The following is a 21,509-nucleotide window of genomic DNA, read 5'->3' as shown; positions in this document are numbered from 1 at the left end:
ATATCCCCGCCATCACGGAAGCCAGTCTTCGGCCAATTCGATTCACTCCACGTGATATCAAGAAACGGCTGAGTGCACTGGATACAGCAAAGGCTATGGGCCCCGACAACATCCCAGCTGTAGTGCTGAAGACTTGTGCTCCAGAACTAGCTGCGCCTCTAGCCAAGCTGTTCCAGTACAGCTACAACACTGGCATCTACCCGACAATGTGGAAAATTGCCCAGGTATGTCCTGTCCACAAAAAGCAGGACAAATCCAATCCGGCCAGTTACCGCCCCAGCAGTCTACTCTCAATCATCAGCAAAGTGATGGAAGGTGTCGTCGATAGTGCTATCAAACAGCACTTACTCACCAATAACCTGCTCACCGATGCTCAGTTTGGGTTCCACCAGGACCACTCGGCACCAGACCTCATTACAGCCTTGGTCCAAACATGGACAAAAGAGCTGAATTCCAGAGGTGAGGTGAGAGTGACTGCCCTTGACATCAAGGCAGCATTTGACCGAGTGTGGCACCAAGGAGCCCTAGTAAAATTGAAGCCAATGGGAATCAGGGGGAAAACTCTCCAGTGGCTGGAGTCATACCTAGCACAAAGGAAGATGGTAGTGGTTGTTGGAGGCCAATCATCTCAGCCCCAGGACATTGCTGCAGGAGTTCCTCAGGGCAGTGCCCTAGGCCCAACCATCTTCAGCTGCTTCATCAATGACCTTCCCTCCATCATAACGTCAGAAATGGAGATGTTCGCTGACGACTGCACAGTGTTCAGTTCCATTCGCAACCCTTCAAATAATGAAGCAGTCTGAGCCCGCATGCAGCAAGACCTGGACAACATCCAGGCTTGGGCTCATAAGTGGCAAATAACATTCGCGCCAGATAAGTGCCAGGCAATGACCATCTCCAACAAGAGAGAGTCTAACCACCTCCCCTTGACATTCAACGGCATTACCATCGCCGAATCCCCCACCATCAACATCCTGGGGGTCACCATTGACCAGAAACTTAACTGGACCAGCCATATAAATACTGTGGCTATGAGAGCAGGTCAGAGGCTGGGTATTCTGCGGCGAGTGACTCACCTCCTGACTCCCCAAAGCCTTTCCACCATCTACAAGGCACAAGTCAGGAGTGTGATGGAATACTCTCCACTTGCTTGGATGAGTGCAGCTCCAACAACACTCAAGAAGCTCGACACCATCCAAGATAAAGCAGCCTGCTTGATTGGCACCCCATCCACCACCCGAAACATTCACTCCCTTCACCACCGGCGCACTGTGGCTGCAGTGTGTACCATTCACAGGATGCACTGCAGCAACTCGCCAAGGCTTCTTCGACAGCACCTCCCAAACCAGCGACCTCTACCACCGAGAAGGACAAGAGCAGCAGGCACATGGGAACAACACCACCTGCACGTTCCCCTCCAAGTCACACACCATCCCGACTTGGAAATATATCGCCGTTCCTTCATTGTCGCTGGGTCAAAATCCTGGAACTCCCTTCCTAACAGCACTGTGGGAGAACCGTCACCACACGGACTGCAGTGGTTCAAGGTGGCGGCTCACCCCCACCTTCTCCAGGGCAACTAGGGATGGGCAATAAATCCTGGCCTCACCAGCGACGCCCACATCCCGTGAACGAATAAAAAAAAAACCAACAGTGGGTGTATGTGTAATTGCACGACTACTTTATGCAGGTTCCTGTTGCGCAGCACTGTGTTGTGTAGCTCCACGTGGCGGATGTGGTCGGCGTGCCTGGCGAGGCTGGTGATGTTGCTCGTCCTCCAACAGAGTGATGAATGCAGCTATGGAACCCCCCCCCCCCCACCCAACCCCGATCCTGACGGTGTGAGTATGAGGGGGTCCGCAAAGTAGGTAAATGTGTTTGGACAGCAGAGTTTAGGGCATGATGTAATAATTTTGAGTGTGGAGATAACGGTGTGGCAGGCAAAACTTTGTCTGAGGTGACAGAGTGCCCTGCTGCAATGAATGAGGTATTCCCCCCAAATGTATCACTGTTGTAATGTAGGAAACGTGGCAGCCAATTTGCACACAGTAAGCTCCCATAACCAGCAATGTGATAATGACCAGATAATCATTCTTTTTAGTGGTGTTGGTTGAGGGACAAATGTTGGCCAGTACACTGGGAAAATTACCCTGCTCTTCTTCGAAATAGTGCCATGTGGATCTCTTACATCCACCTGAGAGGGCGGACGGGGCTTTGTTTTTAATGTCTTATCCAGAAGACGGCACCTCCGACAGTGCAGCACTCACTCACTACTGCACTGGAGTATTATCCTGGATTTTATGCGCAAGTCCCTGGAGTGGGACTTAGAACCCACAACCTTCTGACTCAGAGGCGAGCGTGCTGCCCACTGAGCCACAGCTGACCCCTTTAAGTCTGTTTGAGCCTCACGTTTGGATCATTAGTTGTATCGTACACATGACTTTGATGAGCATTTATTCTAAGCTGGTGAGATAATCAGTCTTTACAGATTCAAAGAACATTTATGGATCTAGTTTGTGATTCAAATTCATTTTTTTCTTCAAATTATATGTGTATTCAGCAAAAACTCATAACCTCATAGCGATAATAAACTTTTTTTTAAACTGCACCAATAATTGTAGCTGGCTTTGCAATGTGACAAGATACACTAATGTTGTAAAACCCTGGATATTATTACTTAATTAATACCTTTCCAGTCATTGTTTTAGCCTTTCATTTCCAGCAGTACGGGTCACATAGGCACCCAGAGGCACCCGCAGTGGTGTGGGCACCTACTCAGCTCATTCAAATTAGATGCACTAGTTCAGAGTGCTGGAGGGCACCGGAGCCACATGCCACGATTGCAGCTTGTGCACTTTCGAAGCCTTTAAGTTACTGGGACCGAAAATCCACTGAGGTTCCAGTGGTGTCCCACTGTAACTCTGGTGGGACCCCAGTGGAACCTCCTTGGGAAATGGTGGAGACCCAGTTGGGTCTTCACTGTTTCCAGGAATTTCCGGCATGCCCTGTAAGGGACAGACCCTCTGCACATCCCTTACAAGGTAAATTTATACAACTGAGAATTTAACACTTCTAAATACCCGAGAAGTTTAGTTTTATTTTATTTGAACTTATAACAGATTTTCCAATGAGCATTGCAAATAAAGCTCAGGATCGCCGAATACATTTTTTTTGCGTTCCTCTCCATTATTTTACCACATTTCAAAGTTCATATACTTTCAAAGTCGCATTATTGTTCATACAGGGAAAGTTTTTTTTCCAGCTTTTAGCTTGTGTTTTGTGACCAATTTGTAGTTGGTAAAGTAATTCTTGTGATTTAACTTGGTCTTGATTATCAGTATTTATGTGCAAGCCTGATATATTGGATATCACACAGGCTGCACTTTGTTAAAAGGCACCAGTAGATATGGGGGGTGGGCAGATGATGCAATAAATTGTGGGAACAAAGCTCATGATTCTGAGATTTACTCATTACTTGAACTGATGTTTCTTTGTACCATTTGATTTACAATTCCAGGAATGCCAGGTCTTTTTTTCACCATACACTACTGGAGAAGTAGCATACTTTGTACATTTTATTGGTAATTGGAGTAGCAAAGTGTTATTTGTTGTCTTCATGAGTAGCTGCACCTCACATAAAAGTCGGTTTTTGTAACAAAACTGTTTTCAATTCCAGCCAAATTATGCATTTTCCAAGTTTTTCATCCAGAGTAAAAGGAAGTTCCCCCTTATCAGTTTGTTACTCAGTGAAATTATGCATTATGACTTAACTATAAATCTGACATTACAATCTGGTCAACATGTTTTATGAAATGTGTCAAATAATTGTTTTATGCCTGTACAGAACTGTTATGTTTTCAGAAGATTTTGTACAAGATACTCCATTTCTCCAAAAAACAGTTTTTTAAAAAATTTAGATTGGACGTTGCAGTGGGTTAGCACTGCATTTTTATCTCTGGGACCTGGATTTGAATCCAGCCTGGGGTGATATTCTCATTTCTTTGCCAGCTGTAAAAGTCTTATGTAAATTGAGTTTGAGTAGTCTCAACCTAGTTCCTACTTCACACAGATCAATAGCAGAAAACTGTTTACAATTCATAAGAACATAAGAAATAGGAGCAGGAGTAGGCCATTGGGCCCCTCAAGCCTGCTCCGCCATTCAATAAGATCATGGCTGATCCTGGACCTCAACTCCACTTTTCCGCCCGATCCCCATATCCCTTGATTCCCTTAGAGTCCAAAAATCTATTGATCACAGCCTTGAATATACTCAACGACTGAGCATCCACAGCACTGTGGGGTAAAGAATTCCAAAGATTCACAAGCCTCTGAGTGAAGAAATTTCTCCTCATCTCAGTCCTTAATGGCTGACCCCTTATCCTGTCCCCTCGTTCTAGACTCTCCTGCCATGGGAAACATCTCTCAGCATCTACCCTGTCAAGCCCTCTCAGAATCTTATATGTTTCAATGAGATCACCTCTCATTCTTCAAAATTCCAGACAGTATAGGCCCATTCTACTCAATCTCTCCTCATAGGACAGCCCTCTCATCCCAGGAATCAATCTAATGAACTTTTGTTGCACTGCCTTCTAAGGCAAGTATATCCTTCCTTAGGTAAGGAGACCAAAACTGTACATGGTACTCCAAGTGAGGTCTCACCAAAGCCCTGTACAATTGCAGCAAGACTTCCTTACTCTTGGACTCCCACATAAGAGACTGTTAGCCAAGATAGAAGCCCATGGAATCGAGGGAATAGTACGAACTTGGTTAGGAAGTTGGCTAGGCGAAAGGTGACAGAGTAGGGATAATGGGTAGGTACTCACATTGGCAGGATGTGACTAGTGGAGTCCCGCAGGGATCTGTCTTGGAGCCTCAATTATTCACAATATTTATTAACGACTTAGATGAAGGCACAGAAAGTCTCATATCTAAGTTTGCCGATGACACAAAGATTGGTGGCATTGTAAGCAGTGTGGATGAAAACACAAAATTACAAAGTGATATTGATAGATTAGGTGAATGGGCAAAACTGTAGCAAATGGAATTCAATGTAGGCAAATGTGAGGTCATCCACTTTGGACCAAAAAAGGATAGAACAGTGTACTTTCTAAATGGTAAAAAGTTAAAAACAGTGGATGTCCAAAGGGACTTAGGGGTTCAGGTACATAGATCATTGAAGTGTCATGAGCAGGTGCAGAAAATAATCAATAAGGCTAATGGAATGCTGGCCTTCATATCTAGAGGACTAGAGTACAAGGGGGCAGAAGTTATGCTGCAGCTATACAAAACCCTGATTAGACCGCACCTGGAGTACTGTGAGCAGTTCTGGGCACCGCACCTTCAGAAGGACATATTGGCCTTGGAGGGAGTGCAGCATAGGTTTACTAGAATGATACCCAGACTTCAAGGGTTAAGTTATTATGATCACTCTTCCCCAGAGGATCCCTTACTATGAGATTACTAATTTAACCCTCTGTCATTATACAAATGTAAGGAATCTTACAACACCAGGTTATAGTCCAACTGTTTTATTTGAAAATCACATGCGATTTTCAAATAAAACAGTTGGACTATAACCTGGTGTTGTAAGATTCCTTACATTTGTCAACCCCAGTCCATCACCGGCATCTCCACATCATGGTTATTATACAAGACAAGATCTAAAATAGCCCGTTCCCTGGTTGGTTCCATGATATGTTATTCTAGCAGACTGTCTCGAATGCATTCCATGAACTTGTCCTCCAAACTACTTTTGCCAATTTGATTTGCCCAGTCTCTATGAAGATTAAAGTCCCCCACGATAACTGCATTACCTTTGTTACAAGCTCCTCTTTTTTCTGATTAACACTCTGTCCAACTGTAGAACTACTGTTAGGGGGCCTATAAACTACTCCCACCAGTATTTTCTGCCCCTTGTTATTTCTTACCCATACTGATTCTACTTCCTGATCTTCCGAGCCAAGATCCTTTCCCACTACTGTCCTTACATCATCCTTTATTATCAAGGCTCCTCCTACCCCTCCTTTTCCAATTTGTCAGTATTTTCGAAAACTCAAGTACCCTGCAATATTTAGTTCCCAACTTTGGTCACCTTGCAACCCTGATTTGACCTTATTGGCTGCACTATTACCGTTAAACTTTCTGTCACTTCCTGTCACACTGCTTATCTTTACCCAAATCACTACATTGCTCTATGGCTTTGACTTTTCTCTTTAGATGTATAAATTTCCCCTCACCTGAACCCTCCCACGCACCCCCCCCCAACCCCCGCCCTGCCATTTTAGTTTGAAGCCCTATTTACTGCCTTAGTTACTCGATTCGCCAGGACACTGGTCCCAGCCCAGTTTAAGTGAAGCACGTCCCAACAGAACAGCTCCCTCTTTCCCCAGTACTGATGCCAGTGCCCCATGAATCAAAACCCCTGTCTCCCACACCATTCTTTGAGCCACGCATTTAACTCTCTGATCTGTTTGACCCTATGGCAATTTGCACGTGACTCAGGTCATAATCCAGAAATTCAATGCTAAATTGACATTACTCCCAGATGGCCCAAGGGAGACTGGTGTGGGAGCTGGAAAATGTCACACTGATCCAGTAGAGTACACTTTTGGGTTTGTGGTTAAGGCTTGTTGTTGTGCCAGAGTAGATGTAGCTTTAGTTTGTATGTAGCCTGCACTACACCTGACTTTGAAGTGCTTAATATTGACACTGGGCAGTAGAAGTGGATAGGTTAGCATTTTGGTATCCAGAATGAATATCCCTCACTTAGGCAAACACACAAGTTCATCTAAATATGTTAAATAAAAAATTCAGGAACGTGGTATCTGAAAATGGTGGAAAATGTGTACTGTAAGGCTGTCCCAATACTCTGGATGTTATTCAAATGGAACATTCTCCTAGCTGTTAATTAGTGAACGTTTGAATGAATCTCTCCTGTTGTATCAAGGTCATTGCCTTATTTGCTTTGTATTTTTTAATCTCATCTTGGCAGCTTGCAGTGTTTATTCAGTTCTTTTAAATTACAGCAGGATTTCAATTTAACTCAACTTGTGCTCTGTTCCAGCTATATATGAACAGTCCTGTGAGGCATATAAGCACCTTGGCAAAACATCGGATACTTACTGGATAGATCCTGATGGCAGTGGCCCACTAGGACCATTCAAAGTCTACTGCAACATGACAGGTAACACAATAATGATTCTGTACCAGCACCAAGCTTCCTGACACATATGCATGACCTTGTATAACCTTCCACTGTAATCTTCAGTGTTCTGTTTAATCAGCTATCACTTATTAGTTTACCTAAAGATATATTGAAAGAAACTGTAAGCATTTTTTTGAACAAAAAAACATAACTTTGGTTTTCCTTCATTCCTCAGCAGTGAATATTTATTGTATACTGAATACTGAAATAATTAGGAATGGATTCAATAGTTGATCCATTCTCACTCAGACAAGATAGAGTTTTTATTTTCGAATAGAATGAAGGGTCAGGCTGCAATCCACCTACAGGAAAGATGCCTGCCCTCGTGTTACCTCACTTGCAATTAATTACATTTTTAAATATATATTTTAAAAACTTATTTCTTTTTTATTGGTTTATCTCAATATTAACAATTTTCACTTGCATTTCAAAATTAATTTATGCTGCTCCTTTAATACATGATATATTTGAAACAACCATGGAGGAAACAAATCTTAATAGTTCCAGAGTAACAATTCATTCTTGGCAACATAGAATCATGGAATGGTTACAGCACAGAAGGAGGCCATTCGGCCCATCAAGCCCATGCCGGCTCTCTGCAAGAGCAATCCAGCTAGTCCCACTCCCCCACCCTTTCCCCATAGCGCTGCAATTTTTTTTCCTTTCAAGGACCTATCCAATTCTCTTTTGAAAGCCATGATTGAGTCTACCTCCACCACCCCCTCAGGCAGTGCATTCCAGATCATAACCACTCACTGTGTAAAAAAAGTTTTTCCTCATGTCGCCCTTGGTTCTTTTGTCAATCACCTTAAATCTTTGCCCTCTGGTTCTTGACCCTTCCGCCAATGGGAACAGTTTCTCTCTATCTACTCTGTCTAGACCCTTCATGATTTTGATTACCTCTATCAAATCTCCTCGCAACCTTCTCTGTTCCAAGGAGAACAACCCCAGCTTCTCCAGTCTATTCATGTAACTGAAGTCCTTCATCTCTGGAACCATTCCAGTAAATCTTTTCTACACCCTCTCTAAGGCCTACATATCCTTCCTAAAGGGCGGTGCCCAGAATTGGACACAATACTCCAGTTGTGACCGAACCATTGTTTTATGAAAGGATCATCATAACTTCCTTGCTTTTCTGCTCTGTCTCTATTTATAAAGCCTACGATCCCCAATGCCTTTTTAACCGCTTTCTCAACCTGCCTTACCACCTTCAACGATTTGTGCACATAAACCCCCAGATTTCTCTGTTCCTGCACCCCTTTTAGAATTGTACCCTTTAGTTTATAATTCCTCTCCTCGTTTTTCCTACCAAAATGTATCACTTCGCACTTCTCTGCATTAAATTTTATCTGCCATGTGTCCACCCATTCCACCAGCCTATCTACCTCCTCTTGAAGTCTATCACTACCCTCCTCACTGTTTACTACACTTCCAAGTTTTGTGTCACCTGCAAATTTTGAAATTGTGCCCTGAACACCCAAGTCCAAGTCATTAATATATATCAAGAAAAGGAGTGGTCCTAGTACCGACCCCTGGGGAACACCACTGTATACCTCCCTCCAGTCCGAAAAACAACCTTTCACCACTTCTCTCTGTTTCCTGCCTCTTAGCCAATTTTGTTTCCATGCTGCCACTGCCCCTTTTATTCCATGGGCTTCAACCTTGATGACAAGAGTATCATGCGGCACTTTATCAAAAGTCTTTTGGAAGTCCATATACACCACATCAACCTCTCTGTTACCTCCTCAAAAAACCCAATCATGTTAGTTAAACACGATTTGCCTTTAACAAATCCATGCTAGCTTTCCTTAATTAATCCACACTTGTCCAAGTGACTATTAATTTTGTCCTGGATTATTGTTTCCAAAAGTTTCCCCACCACTGAGGTTAAACTGACTGGCCTGTAGTTGATGGGATAATCCTTACACCCTTTTTTAAACAAGGGTGTCACATTGCAATTCTCCAGTCCTCTGGCACCACCCCTGTATCTAAGGATGATTGGAAAATTATGGCCAGTACTTACGCAATTTCCGCTCTTACTCCTCTCAGCCACCAAGGATGCATCCCATCCAGATCAGGTGACTTAACTACTTTAAATACAGCTAACCTTTATAGTACATCAAAATAAAATGACATATGTTTTGCACATACATCAATAATAGATTGCATGCAGTATCTTTTAAAGGACATACGGTTTCAAAATAAAGACAGAAAATGTTGGAAATGCACAGCAGGCCAATTAGCGTCTGAAAGTGAAAAGAATCTCCATGTTTCAGGTGGGTCCCTTCAATAGATGGGGCAGATTTGAGGCAGAAGGGCTCCTTTGTTGAACTGACCAAATCAATAAGGGGAAGGGAGAGGAACAGATAAAGCAGAAGTGTAAAACATGTAAGTATAGAATCATAGAATCATAGAAGTTACAACATGGAAACAGGCCCTTCGGCCCAACATGTCCATGTCGCCCAGTTTATACCACTAAGCTAGTCCCAATTGCCTGCACTTGGCCCATATCCCTCTATACCCATCTTACCCATGTAACTGTCCAAATGCTTTTTAAAAGACAAAATTGTACCTGCCTCTACTACTGCCTCTGGCAGCTCGTTCCAGACACTCACCACCCTTTGAGTGAAAAAATTGCCCCTCTGGACCCTTTTGTATCTCTCCCCTCTCACCTTAAATCTATGCCCCCTCGTTATAGACTCCCCTACCTTTGGGAAAAGATTTTGACTATCGACCTTATCTATGCCCCTCATTATTTTATAGACTTCTATAAGATCACCCCTTAACCTCCTACTCTCCAGGGAAAAAAGTCCCAGTCTGTCTAACCTCTCCCTGTAAGTCAAACCATCAAGTCCCGGTAGCATCCTAGTAAATCTTTTCTGCACTCTTTCTAGTTTAATAATATCCTTTCTATAATAGGGTGACCAGAACTGTACACAGTACTCCAAGTGTGGCCTCACCAATGCCCTGTACAACTTCAACAAGACATCCCAACTCCTGCATTCAATGTTCTGACCAATGAAACCAAGCATGCTGAATGCCTTCTTCACTACCCTATCCACCTGTGACTCCACTTTCAAGGAGCTATGAATCTGTACTCCCAGATCTCTTTGTTCTATAACTCTCCCCAACGCCCTACCATTAACGGAGTAGGTCCTGGCCCGATTCGATCTACCAAAATGCATCACCTCACATTTATCTAAATTAAACTCCATCTGCCATTCATCGGCCCACTGGCCCAATTGATCAAGATCCCGTTGCAATCCCAGATAACCTTCTTCACTGTCCACAATGCCACCAATCTTGGTGTCATCTGCAAACTTACTAACCATGCCTCCTAAATTCTCATCCAAATCATTAATATAAATAACAAATAACAGCGGACCCAGCACCGATCCCTGAGGCACACCGCTGGACACAGGCATCCAGTTTGAAAAACAACCCTCGACAACCACCCTCTGTCTTCTGTCGTCAAGCCAATTTTGTATCCAATTGGCTACCTCACCTTGGATCCCATGAGATTTAACCTTATGTAACAACCTACCATGCGGTACCTTGTCAAATGCTTTGCTGAAGTCCATGTAGACCACGTCTACTGCACAGCCCTCATCTATCTTCTTGGTTACCCCTTCAAAAAACTCAATCAAATTCGTGAGACATGATTTTCCTCTCACAAAACCATGCTGACTGTTCCTAATTAGTCCCTGCCTCTCCAAATGCCTGTAGATCCTGTCCCTCAGAATACCCTCGAACAACTTACCCACTACAGATGTCAGGCTCACTGGTCTGTAGTTCCCAGGCTTTTCCCTGCCGCCCTTCTTAAACAAAGGCACAACATTTGCTACCCTCCAATCTTCAGGCACCTCACCTGTAGCGGTGGATGATTCAAATATCTCTGCTAGGGGACCCGCAATTTCCTCCCTAACCTCCCATAACGTCCTGGGATACATTTCATCAGGTCCCGGAGATTTATCTACCTTGATGCGCGTTAAGACTTCCAGCACCTCCCTCTCTGTAATATGTACACTCCTCAAGACATCACTATTTATTTCCCCAAGTTCCCTAACATCCATGCCTTTCTCAACCGTAAATACCGATGTGAAATATTCATTCAGGATCTCACCCATTTCTTGTGGTTCCGCACATAGATGACCTTGTTGATCCTTAAGTACTGTCATAAAGAGGCAGCTTATCGATATAATAACCTGTAATTGGATTTTAAGATACTGGAATGAGGTGTAAACCACTGAATACTATATATAGGTCATCTCAGTCGGGCATGCGAAAAACAAACAGATAAATGGAAGGGAGAATGACATAATGTGCAAGGCACTTATTGAGAACCCAGCAGGAAAATAGGGGAGCCAGCTCATGTCAGAATTTGTTGAAGTCAATTTTCAGATTAGAGGGCTGACCTTTTCCCAGGTGGAATGTAAGGACCTGTTCTTGAAATTTGTGTTGAGTGTCTGAGAGCCCAGCAAAATTTCGGTTGCACACAGGATCTGCTGAGTTGCACAGAACAGATCTTAGAATGAGTTACTAACCTAATGTAGCTACAACACAGCGCTACCTATATGCTAAAAGTAGAACAATACGCTGAGCTTAATAGTCCCACAACCAATGGTTCAGAGCAAAGCCCTGCAGCCCAACCACATCCAGTCGAGAATGGTGGCGGACAACCAGGCAGTTAACAGAAGGAGGAGACTCCACAAACATCTCCATCCATACCCATGACAGAGTCGAGTACGTGAGTGCAAGAGACAAGGCTGAAGTGTTTGCAAGAGTCTTTGGCTGAAGATGCAAAGTGGATGTTCCTACTCGGCCATCGCAGATGTTAGTGCCCAGTCAATTCTGTTCACTGCATGGGAGTAATTTTCACCTTTACCGCCCAAGAGGTAACATGATGAAAATTGGACAAGTTCTATAATGGACGGGTGATCCATTCTGCACATTACTGCCCAGGCAATGATGGTGAAAATTACCTCCCCACATGACATTAAGAAGCAGCTGAGTGCACTAGTCACAGCAAAGGCTATGGGCCCTGACAATATCCTGGCTGTAGTGCTGAAGAGGTGCACACCAGAGCTAGCCAGCCTCCTAGCCCTGCTTTTCCAATACAGCTATGATGCTGGCATCTGCCTGACAACATGGAAAATTGCTGAAGTATGTCTCATCCACTAAACACAAAATTAATCTAGTCTGTTCAATTACTGTCATATCCGTCTACTCTGAATCAACAGTAATGTGATGGAAAGATTCATCAGTAGTTCCATCAAGCATTGCTACTCACCAGTAACCTCGTCAGTAGGTGTTCAATTCAGGTTCTGCCAGATCCACTCAGCTCCAGACCTTCTCACAGCCTTGATCCAGATATGGGTGCAAGAAGAGCGACGAGAATGGCTATCCTTGACATCAAGGCAGTATTTCATCAAGTATAGCACCGAAGAGCCCGAGCAAAATCAAAGGGAAAATCCACCAGTTTGTACCTGACACAAAAGAAGATGGTTGTGGTTGTTGAAGGCCAATCATCACAGGCCCAGGACATCACAGCAGGAGTTCTTTGGAGAAGTGTCTTCAGTTACTTCATCAATGACTTTCTTTCCATCATAAGGTCAAGATTGGAGCTGTTCACTGATCATTCCAGTGTTCAGTTCCATTCACAACTCCTGTAATAGTGAAGCTGTCCATGCCAGCCTATAACAGGACTTGGACAATGCTGACAAGTGGCAGGTAACATTTACACCAACATGTCAGGTGATGACCATCTTCAACAAGAGAAAGCCCAGCCACCTCATTCTGACCAGTAGTTTAATTGGATCAGTCATAAGAACACCATGGCAACAAGAACCGGACAGAGGCTGAGTACACTGGAATGAGTGGCTCACCTCCTAACCCCTCAAAGCCTCTTCTCAATCTACAAGGCTCAAGCCAGGAATGTGATGGAATACTCAGCATTCACCAGGCTGAATGCAGCTACAACAGCATTCAAGAAGCTCGACAACATCCAGGACAGAACAGTTTGCTGGACTAGTGCCCCTGCTGCTGGAATCAATATTCAGACCCTTCACCACTAGCGTATTGAGTTTGCAGTATATATGATCTACAGGATGCGCTGCGGCAACTCACTAAATTCACTTCAACAGCAGCTTCCTCCCCGTGACCTCTCCCTCCTCTGTGACCTCTCTCACCAAGAAAGACAAGAGCAGCAATGTCGTGGGAACACCATCACCTGCAAATTCCGCTCCTGACTTGGACATATTTTGCCGTTTCTTCATCATTGCGCAGTCAGTATTCTGGAATTCTCTACCTAACATCAAGAAGAAGACTCACCACCACCTTCCAAGAGCAACTAGGAATGGTCAATAAATGCAGCCTTGCCAGTGTCACCATATCCCAAGAAAAAGAAAGGAAACCATGCCAAAGCCTATCTTTTCCCTGGAAAACATGACCCAAAATGTAACTTCAATATTTCTACAGATTGTCATGTTAATACCCATTTCTGTGAATACTGATGAGAATCTGTATACTTGAAATCATGTAAAAAAAAACTCTTATGACAGTGATTGACAGAATGAGTGCAGCCACTTGTACCTTTATTTTTCTCCCTGTCTGAAATATGTTGTGTATAATTCAGCCACTGCACATAAAATGCAAGAAAGAAGAACCACTATCAATGTAAGCAGACAGACACTGCATTTCATTATAGCCTCAAAGGAAATGCCTTTGAATGTGTCCAGAGGTATGACAGTGAATATATAGGATGATTTTACCAGTGGTCTCATTGCTTAAGATATAAAAAGAAAAAACTACTAATGCTGGAAATATGAAATAAAAACACAAGGTACCGAAAGTGAGCAGCAGACTGATAATTTGTATGAGAAAGATAGGTTAATGTTTCTGGTTTAAACCTTCATTGGAACTCTTTCTTTTTTAGAACATTGGACACAGTTCCGATGAAGGGTTACATCCGAAGTGTTAACCTGACATTCTCTTTCAGATGCAGACTGAAGTGCTGTGCATTCTGCTCAAGTGCTTAAATCCCTCATTGGTCCTTTCATTCCATTTTAAGTTAATTTTAGTGCTGGGAGCAGAGCATTGATCAAAAAAAAACTTGGCGTTGAGTTGCCTACAAGGCAATGCACCTACTTCATGGGTTTCAGTAGTTCTGAACTAGATTACTTCATGAGGCATTCCCTGAAATCAAGGCATTTCTTTTGTGGGGATAAAAAAGTTATCAATTATTTCACCTTGTTTGGTCAAGACTCTGAAGTGAGCAGCACCACAAGAGTTGCCCTTGTTTCAGCCATGCCTGCATGCTTATGGCAGAGACATGAGTTGCTCTAACTGCATTTCAATGTTCTTGATCAGCCCAGAAAGTTTCCAGCATAAATTTTCACACGGTTTCTCTCCCAGATAGTGTTGTCACCTGGAGCTCGGACTATTCTATGCTGAAATTCAAGCACAGAGCTCACCATCATCTGCTGAACCAGGAGGTTAGCATTAGGCCTTTGGAAAGCGCTGTGCTTGCACATGGCAACTCAGGATAAATCCTCCTGGTCTTTTGTGTCCCCATCAATCCCTAGGGTCAGTTTTGTTAGACATCTGTCCCTCACACTGTTGTGTCCAGCTGTGGTTGATTGTTGTGACACCTAGTGAAAGCACCAAAAAAGAAAAACACACACATGCTGCTTGATTTACAGAATTTTGGCAGTGTTGATGGAACTCATGGAGATGCACTTTGTCCAAACTGGCCCGAGCTCCAGTGTGAATTTATGGTAATGGCAACAGCTTGTAACAGCAAAATGGGAATTGCATTAAACAGGAGAACTGTTTGTTGGCTCTATTTACAAGAACTCATTAATCTCAGTTTCTTTGTCAATCAGATTAAATCTGGTTGAGAAATACAAAGTATGATTATTCTGGTTCATTTATTTATAGCCAATGTTTCTTTGACATGTTTTGTGGTGTGATTTATCGACATTTATCAACAGATTTTGAAGTAATGATTAATTTTGAAGTCTCCTGACATCTGGTGCGCACAGCAAGTCAGAAAAACTAATGGCTGTCACATGCACAGTCTGCACTGTGTGATATTCTAGTCATAATGCAGTGGATGAGAACTATCAAAGGATTGCCAACCTGTTGAGTACCTTACTTGAAAATCAACCAAATGAGAAGACGATTAGTTTGGTGACTTGTCTCCATAGTTTGTTGTGTGTAAAAAGGAACCAGCCATTTGTTTTTACTGACAAGGTTCTTTTGATGATTCAATTACTGGATTTGCCGACCCATATCCTGAACTGCCAGTAATTTTCTGAATTAAAGAAATGAGTCATCTTAAAAAAAAAATCAGATAATCTGGTCAACAGCAAACCGAGCCTTTTATCAGGATGTGAACTCGTGCTTGAGTTTTACCTCCGTTTGTTTCGTAGTCATATCCTTTTACAACTTCGTAAAAAATACTGCAAAACGTCATCTTTTAAATTTCATTAATGACTTTTTGCACACTAGAAGATACTTCTTTGAAAGCTAGATCTAGATTTCAGTTTTTGTCAGTAGAAGGTTAAAGAGCAGCTGATGCAATAAAATATTTCTAGTCCCCTTTGAGATAAGTGAGGATCTCAGGACCGTTCAGAAGCTGTTTGCTTCCCTTGACACGCAGCTGTTTGTGCCCTCACTGATTACATCTTCAGACATTTTTTATCACTTTGAGACAGAACATGTTAGATTCGAAGTTGGAAGAGACGGCTGTTTTGAATCCCATTTCAAAAAGCAGTAATTGAAATAGTCGCCATTAACAAGGATAGACCGTACATGGAATACTTAATGGCTAAGCTGCTGCACATCTCCATAAGACCACTAATTTTATATTTTCTAAGATATTGTGATTTTTTTTTACCCCCCCCCCATTACTCTTCTTGAGCTGCATATCATCTCCTGGTGGGCAGGGGATCTGGTCCTAGACGTGCACTGTTTCATGATTGGTCAATAGGAAATGCATGAGATTGACCCAGAGAGACTTTTCCTCTGATTTGCCCTCCTTTTCTGTGGAGAGCACCTCCTCTGCAAGGTGCTTGCAAATGATGGCGCAATTGAAACTAGTACTCATGTGTGAAATCATGAGTGTTAATCCGTGCCCTTCCACTTTGTGACATAGCACATGCATCACCCTGCTGACAATTCCAGCACATTTTTAATTGGTACTTAATTTGATGTTAATTCAAGTAAGTACCATTCTAGCTTGCCTGTATTCAAATAAGTACCATTCTACCTCCCGTGCTTACACAGTGAAAGTGCACCAAAGTTAAAGGACTAACCATCACTAGCTGAAGCACGGTTGTTCCAGCATGTTTAGGCTAGGGCAAGGCACTTGGCTTACCTATTAGAGCCCATCACAAGTTCTGTGTTTTGTATTGTCAGTGACACCAGGATTAAATTTGTGAACCAACTGTTCTTGTTCCACTTGTTCCTGGCTGATAAGCAACAAAACTCTAAGTAATCAATTAAAATAGAAAACATTCAGAAAAAGTAGATCCCAGGTTATAAGCAGAATAACTTGAAAATTTTGGAGACATTTTTAAAACCTATAGAAAGTGCCCAATTTCTTATTTCCTTCACTGATGTTGTTAGTTGAATGCTTGGCAGCCCTTATAATTAAATCTGTAGAGATTCTGCAGAGATAATTAAATCCACAGAGAAAATCTCTGTTAGCAATTAGATTAGAAAAATGAGTATGTGATTCAATGGCCTTCCCTATTTGGTAAGACAGTATAGGTCAGACATCAGAGAGCTGCATCAGTATTGAAAATGCAGATAGTTACATAGGTGAACCTAGAGTATATGCTGACGAATACAGACAGAATCACAGGGGATCATTTTCACCATCACCGCCCATGGAGTAATCAGTCAGATTGGATTGCATGCCCATTGTAGAACCCGTCCGGTTTTTCTCCCGCTAATTTCTACCACAGGGCGGATAATCTACTCCTCCAGATTACCTCCTAGGAAATGAAGGTGAAAATGGCCTCAATAGAATTTCACAACACAGAAGGAGGCTATTCAGACTCTCGCTACTGTACTAGCTCCCTGAAAGACCTACCCATTTAGTCCTATTCTCTTGCCCTTTCCCCATACACTTTTAATTTTTTCATTTTCAAATATTTATCCACTTTCCTTTTAAAAGTTATTCTCGAGTCTGTTTCCACCACAGTTTATGGCAGAGCATTCCATTTCCCAATAACCATCTGCATAAAAAAGAAATCTGCTACCTTTCCCTTTTGTTCTTTTTGGTGGTGATAGATTTGCCCTCTAGTTACCGACTTCCTTAGTATTTACTTAGTACAGTAGGGAATGCTCTTCTGCAGTGTGAATGAAGGCACATTATTGGGGCAGAGTTGATGACATCTTACTTCACCCTGCAGACAAAGTTTTCCCCTCTTTCTCTTGTCAAAATCCTCAGCAATTTGGAACACCTCTATCAAGTAACCTCAAGCTTCTCTGCCGTAATGAAAAGAGCCCCAGTTTCTCGTTAGATCCCGTGCGTTTTGTGTTACAATCAAAACATGGTGAGCTGCTCCTGTGTAGCTGCACTTTTTTGTAATCATGGCCCTGTGTTACATAGTGGAGTCCAGCTGGCCTACCAAAATCAGTACCTAATGACAGTAAAAATAGGGCAGGGCAATGCACAGAGGACTTCCTCCCCAATCTAAAACAGAATCATAGAAATGATGGCACAGAAGGAGGCAATTTGACCCACTGTAACCTATTCTTGTGCTCGCGCTTCAAGTCATTTCCCTTGTTCTTTCTCTGTATTTTTTTATAATCTTCCTTTTCATATAGGGTGTTCCTAATGCGCATCATGGGTCACGTGATGTGCCGTGTTGGAGTACAAGTGTGTTGGAGTACAGCTTGTTCAAAGGATCTAATTAAATAAAAACTCAATTTACTGGATCCTGGATCACATTTATAGCGTTTGCTGCTTTCCTGCATTCAGTATATTTTACATATCTAACCCCATAATGTAAAGCAAAAGAAAACTCACTATATATAGAGACAAGACTTAGCTATAGAGCCTTAGGTGGGTATAATCTCATGGGCAAGCTCAAAGTACGTTTTATAGGACAAATCCACCAACATCCATCGATTCATATTGCTCTGACAGTTTATTTCTACATTGTTCACTCCATGTTGAAAAAGGCCAGACCACCTGCCAGGAATGAACAAAAGCTTTTTTTTTAAGTACACAAACCTAAAGAACTGTAGTTCAGAACATGGACTATCCATTTTGCAAAGATTTGTGGGCAGAATCTGAAGTGCAATTGCTTTACAGGTGAGATGCAAGAGACTGAAAATTATCCACTCTGAAATAGCCCAGATCAAGATTAACCTAAAGGAAGGACCATGACAGATATTTTGGTGTTTTAATATTCCATTATTCTAGCCTAAATTTTGTGCTTTAGTTGATGCATTTTAAATTGTTTACATTCATCAATAAACCGAAACACGTAGGTGTAGACAGGATCACTGCTTAAATCTGGATCTCCTACAAACCAATTTTTTAATTTATAAAAACTATTACACTATCGAATAATAAAAAATTATTATCAGGCAATTTTCACAGAACCACAGTGTTTGAAAGTTTATGAAACAATTAAATATTAATTGTAAAACATATCTAACAGACCAAACCAACACTCAGATCCTGATCACTTTTATAATAATCTGATCAGGAAATGTTATCAAATGAGAAGTACAGCTAAACTTTATTAAACTTACATTGTGTTAAAAGTTGAAAATAATCCTTCCTAAAAGATTTAAAAGCAGTTACATGCCCTTTATTCTGAGGTCATTCACTTTTACACAATGCTATTAATATTATTAAAAAAACCAGTATAATTGCTGAATATTTTACCTCCAGACTAGCGAAGAGGCAACTTAATGAAGGGAAACAATAAAGTTCACTTTCAAGTTGTATTGGAACCTTCGAAGCTAACCCCGAACGCAAGAAAGAAATGATTATGCCTGCTGTCATTTATTTGTGAATCAATTGAAAATTGTTACCCCACAGTTTGACAGTCTCACAGAGTACAGATCCTGGTCCCGAACAACTTCGAGATTTTTGGTTCTGCCCAAGATCTCAAAATAAATGAACAAACACATAGCATGTCTCTTTTTTAAACACAATTCATACGAGTATAGTTATTATTAGAGCTTTAAAAAGTTACTCAATTCCAAGATCCTCACAGTTATGTTGTATTTTGATATTCAGTGTGCGAGTGCAATGTCTCCTAGTATAAACCATTGCTCTTTTTGATCTATATTATTGACCTGGACTTGGGTATAGAGGGTATAATTTCAAAGTTTGCAAATGACATGAAATTCGGAAATGTAGTAAACAATGTGAAGGATAGTAACAGACTTCAGGAGAACATAGACAGACTGGTGAAATGGGCAGGCACATGGCAGATGAAATTTAACACAGAGAAGTGTAAAGTGATACATTTTGGTAGGAAGAACAAGGAGAGGCAATATAAACTAAATTTTAAAGGAGGTGCAGGAACAGAGAGACCCGGGGGTGCACATTCACAAAACTTTGAAGGTGGCAGGACAAGTTGAGAAGGCTTTTAAAAAAAGCATATGGGATCCTTGGCTTTATTAATAGAGGCATAGAGTACAAAAGCAAGGGAGTTATTCTAAACCTTCATAAATACTGGTTATTCCTCAGCTGGAGTATTGTGTTCAATTCTGGGCACCACACTTTAGGAAGGATGTCAAGGCCTTAGAGAGGGTGCAGAAGAGATTTACTAGAATGATGCCAAGGATGAGGGACTTCAGTTATATGGAGAGATTGGAGAAGCTGGGGTTGTTCTCCTTAGAGCAGAGAAGGTTAAGGGGAAATTTGCTCGAGGTGTTCAAAATCATGAACAGTTTTGACAGAGTAAACAAGGAGAAACTGTTTCCAGTGGCAGAAGAGTTGGTAACCAGAAGACACAGATTTAAGGTGATCGGCAAAAGAGCTGAAGGTGACATGAGGAAACATATTTTTACTCAGTGAGTTGTAATGATCTGGAATGCACTGCCTGAAAGGGTGGTGGAAGCAGATTCAGTAGTTACTTTCAAAATGGAATTGGATAAATACTTGAAGGGGAAAAAATTACATGGCTATGGGGAAAGAGCGGGAGAATGGGACTAAATGGATAGCTCTTTCAAAGAGCTGGCATAGGCACGGTGGGCTGAATGGCTGCCTCTTGTGCTGCACCTACTATGATACTATGAAACTGTGATTACCTGCTTTAAAAAGTTATTCAAAAATATGTAATTGCTTTGGAAATGTCTGGAATATGATTGATGTGGAGATGCCGGTGATGGACTGGGGTTGACAATTGTAAACAATTTTACAACACCAAGTTATAGTCCAGCAATTTTATTTTAAATTCACAAGCTTTCGGAGGCTTCCCCCTTCCTCAGGTGAACGATCGTTCACCTGAGGAAGGGGGAAGCCTCCGAAAGCTTGTGAATTTAAAATAAAATTGCTGGACTATAACTTGGTGTTGTAAAATTGTTTACAATGGAATATGATTAGTAGTGAGTTGTGCATCATTGGTCTACACCCTTTTCAAAGTTACTGTTGAATCTTTCAGGCAGTGCATTCCAGATCATTGCAACTCACTGCTTAAAAAAATGTTTCCTCATGCCGCCTCCAGCTCTTTTGCTGATCACCTTAAATCTGTGTCCTCTGGTTACCGACCCTTCTGCCACTGGAAACAGTTTCTCCTTATTTACTCTGTCAAAACCCTTCATGATTTTGAACAGCTCAATCAAATCGCCTCTTAACCTTCTCTGTTCTAAGGAGAACAACCCTAGCTTCTCCGGTCTCTCCTTAAAACTGAAGTCCCTCATCCTTGGCACCATTCTAGTAAATCTCTTCAGCACCCTCTCAAGGTTGACATCCTCCCTAAAGTGTGGTGCCCAGAATTGAACAGAATACTCCAGCTGAGGCCTAACCAGTGTTTTATAAAGGTTCCAGTTTTGACGAAAGGTCTTCGACCTGAAACATTGGGCTCGATTTTCGCACCTACAGTCGGGTGCGTTCGTGACGGGGGGGTTGCGAAAATCGGGGATTCCCGGGGCGGGGCGGGAGCCCGGCTCCAACCCGCCCCATTTCCGGGTTCCCCACTGATGCGCTGACATGCGCACGCAGCCCCCGCATGTGGGACTCCCACCAGCAATTAAAGCCGGCAGGGTGCCACTTAAAGTAATTGAACAGGTACTTCAGTTTGTTCATAGACCTGATTGACCTCTTATT

At 42.2% G+C, this 21,509-nt stretch overlaps 1 protein-coding gene across 2 annotated transcripts in view; it reads left to right on the top strand.

Annotated features, from left to right (window-relative positions):
- Positions 1-21,509, top strand: part of cntnap2a (contactin associated protein 2a) — a 1,620,024-nt gene that overhangs the window by 869,808 nt on the left and 728,707 nt on the right. For both annotated transcript variants that reach the window (XM_068005678.1, XM_068005683.1), the window contains exon 12: positions 7,064-7,183. In XM_068005678.1, coding sequence (XP_067861779.1) covers positions 7,064-7,183 — 120 coding nt within the window. The remainder of the gene's footprint in view (positions 1-7,063; positions 7,184-21,509) is intronic.

The sequence above is a fragment of the Heptranchias perlo genome, chromosome 2 (assembly GCF_035084215.1).
Source record: "Heptranchias perlo isolate sHepPer1 chromosome 2, sHepPer1.hap1, whole genome shotgun sequence".
Taxonomy (NCBI): Eukaryota; Metazoa; Chordata; class Chondrichthyes; order Hexanchiformes; family Hexanchidae; genus Heptranchias; species Heptranchias perlo.
This window is presented reverse-complemented; position numbering and strand designations above follow the sequence as displayed.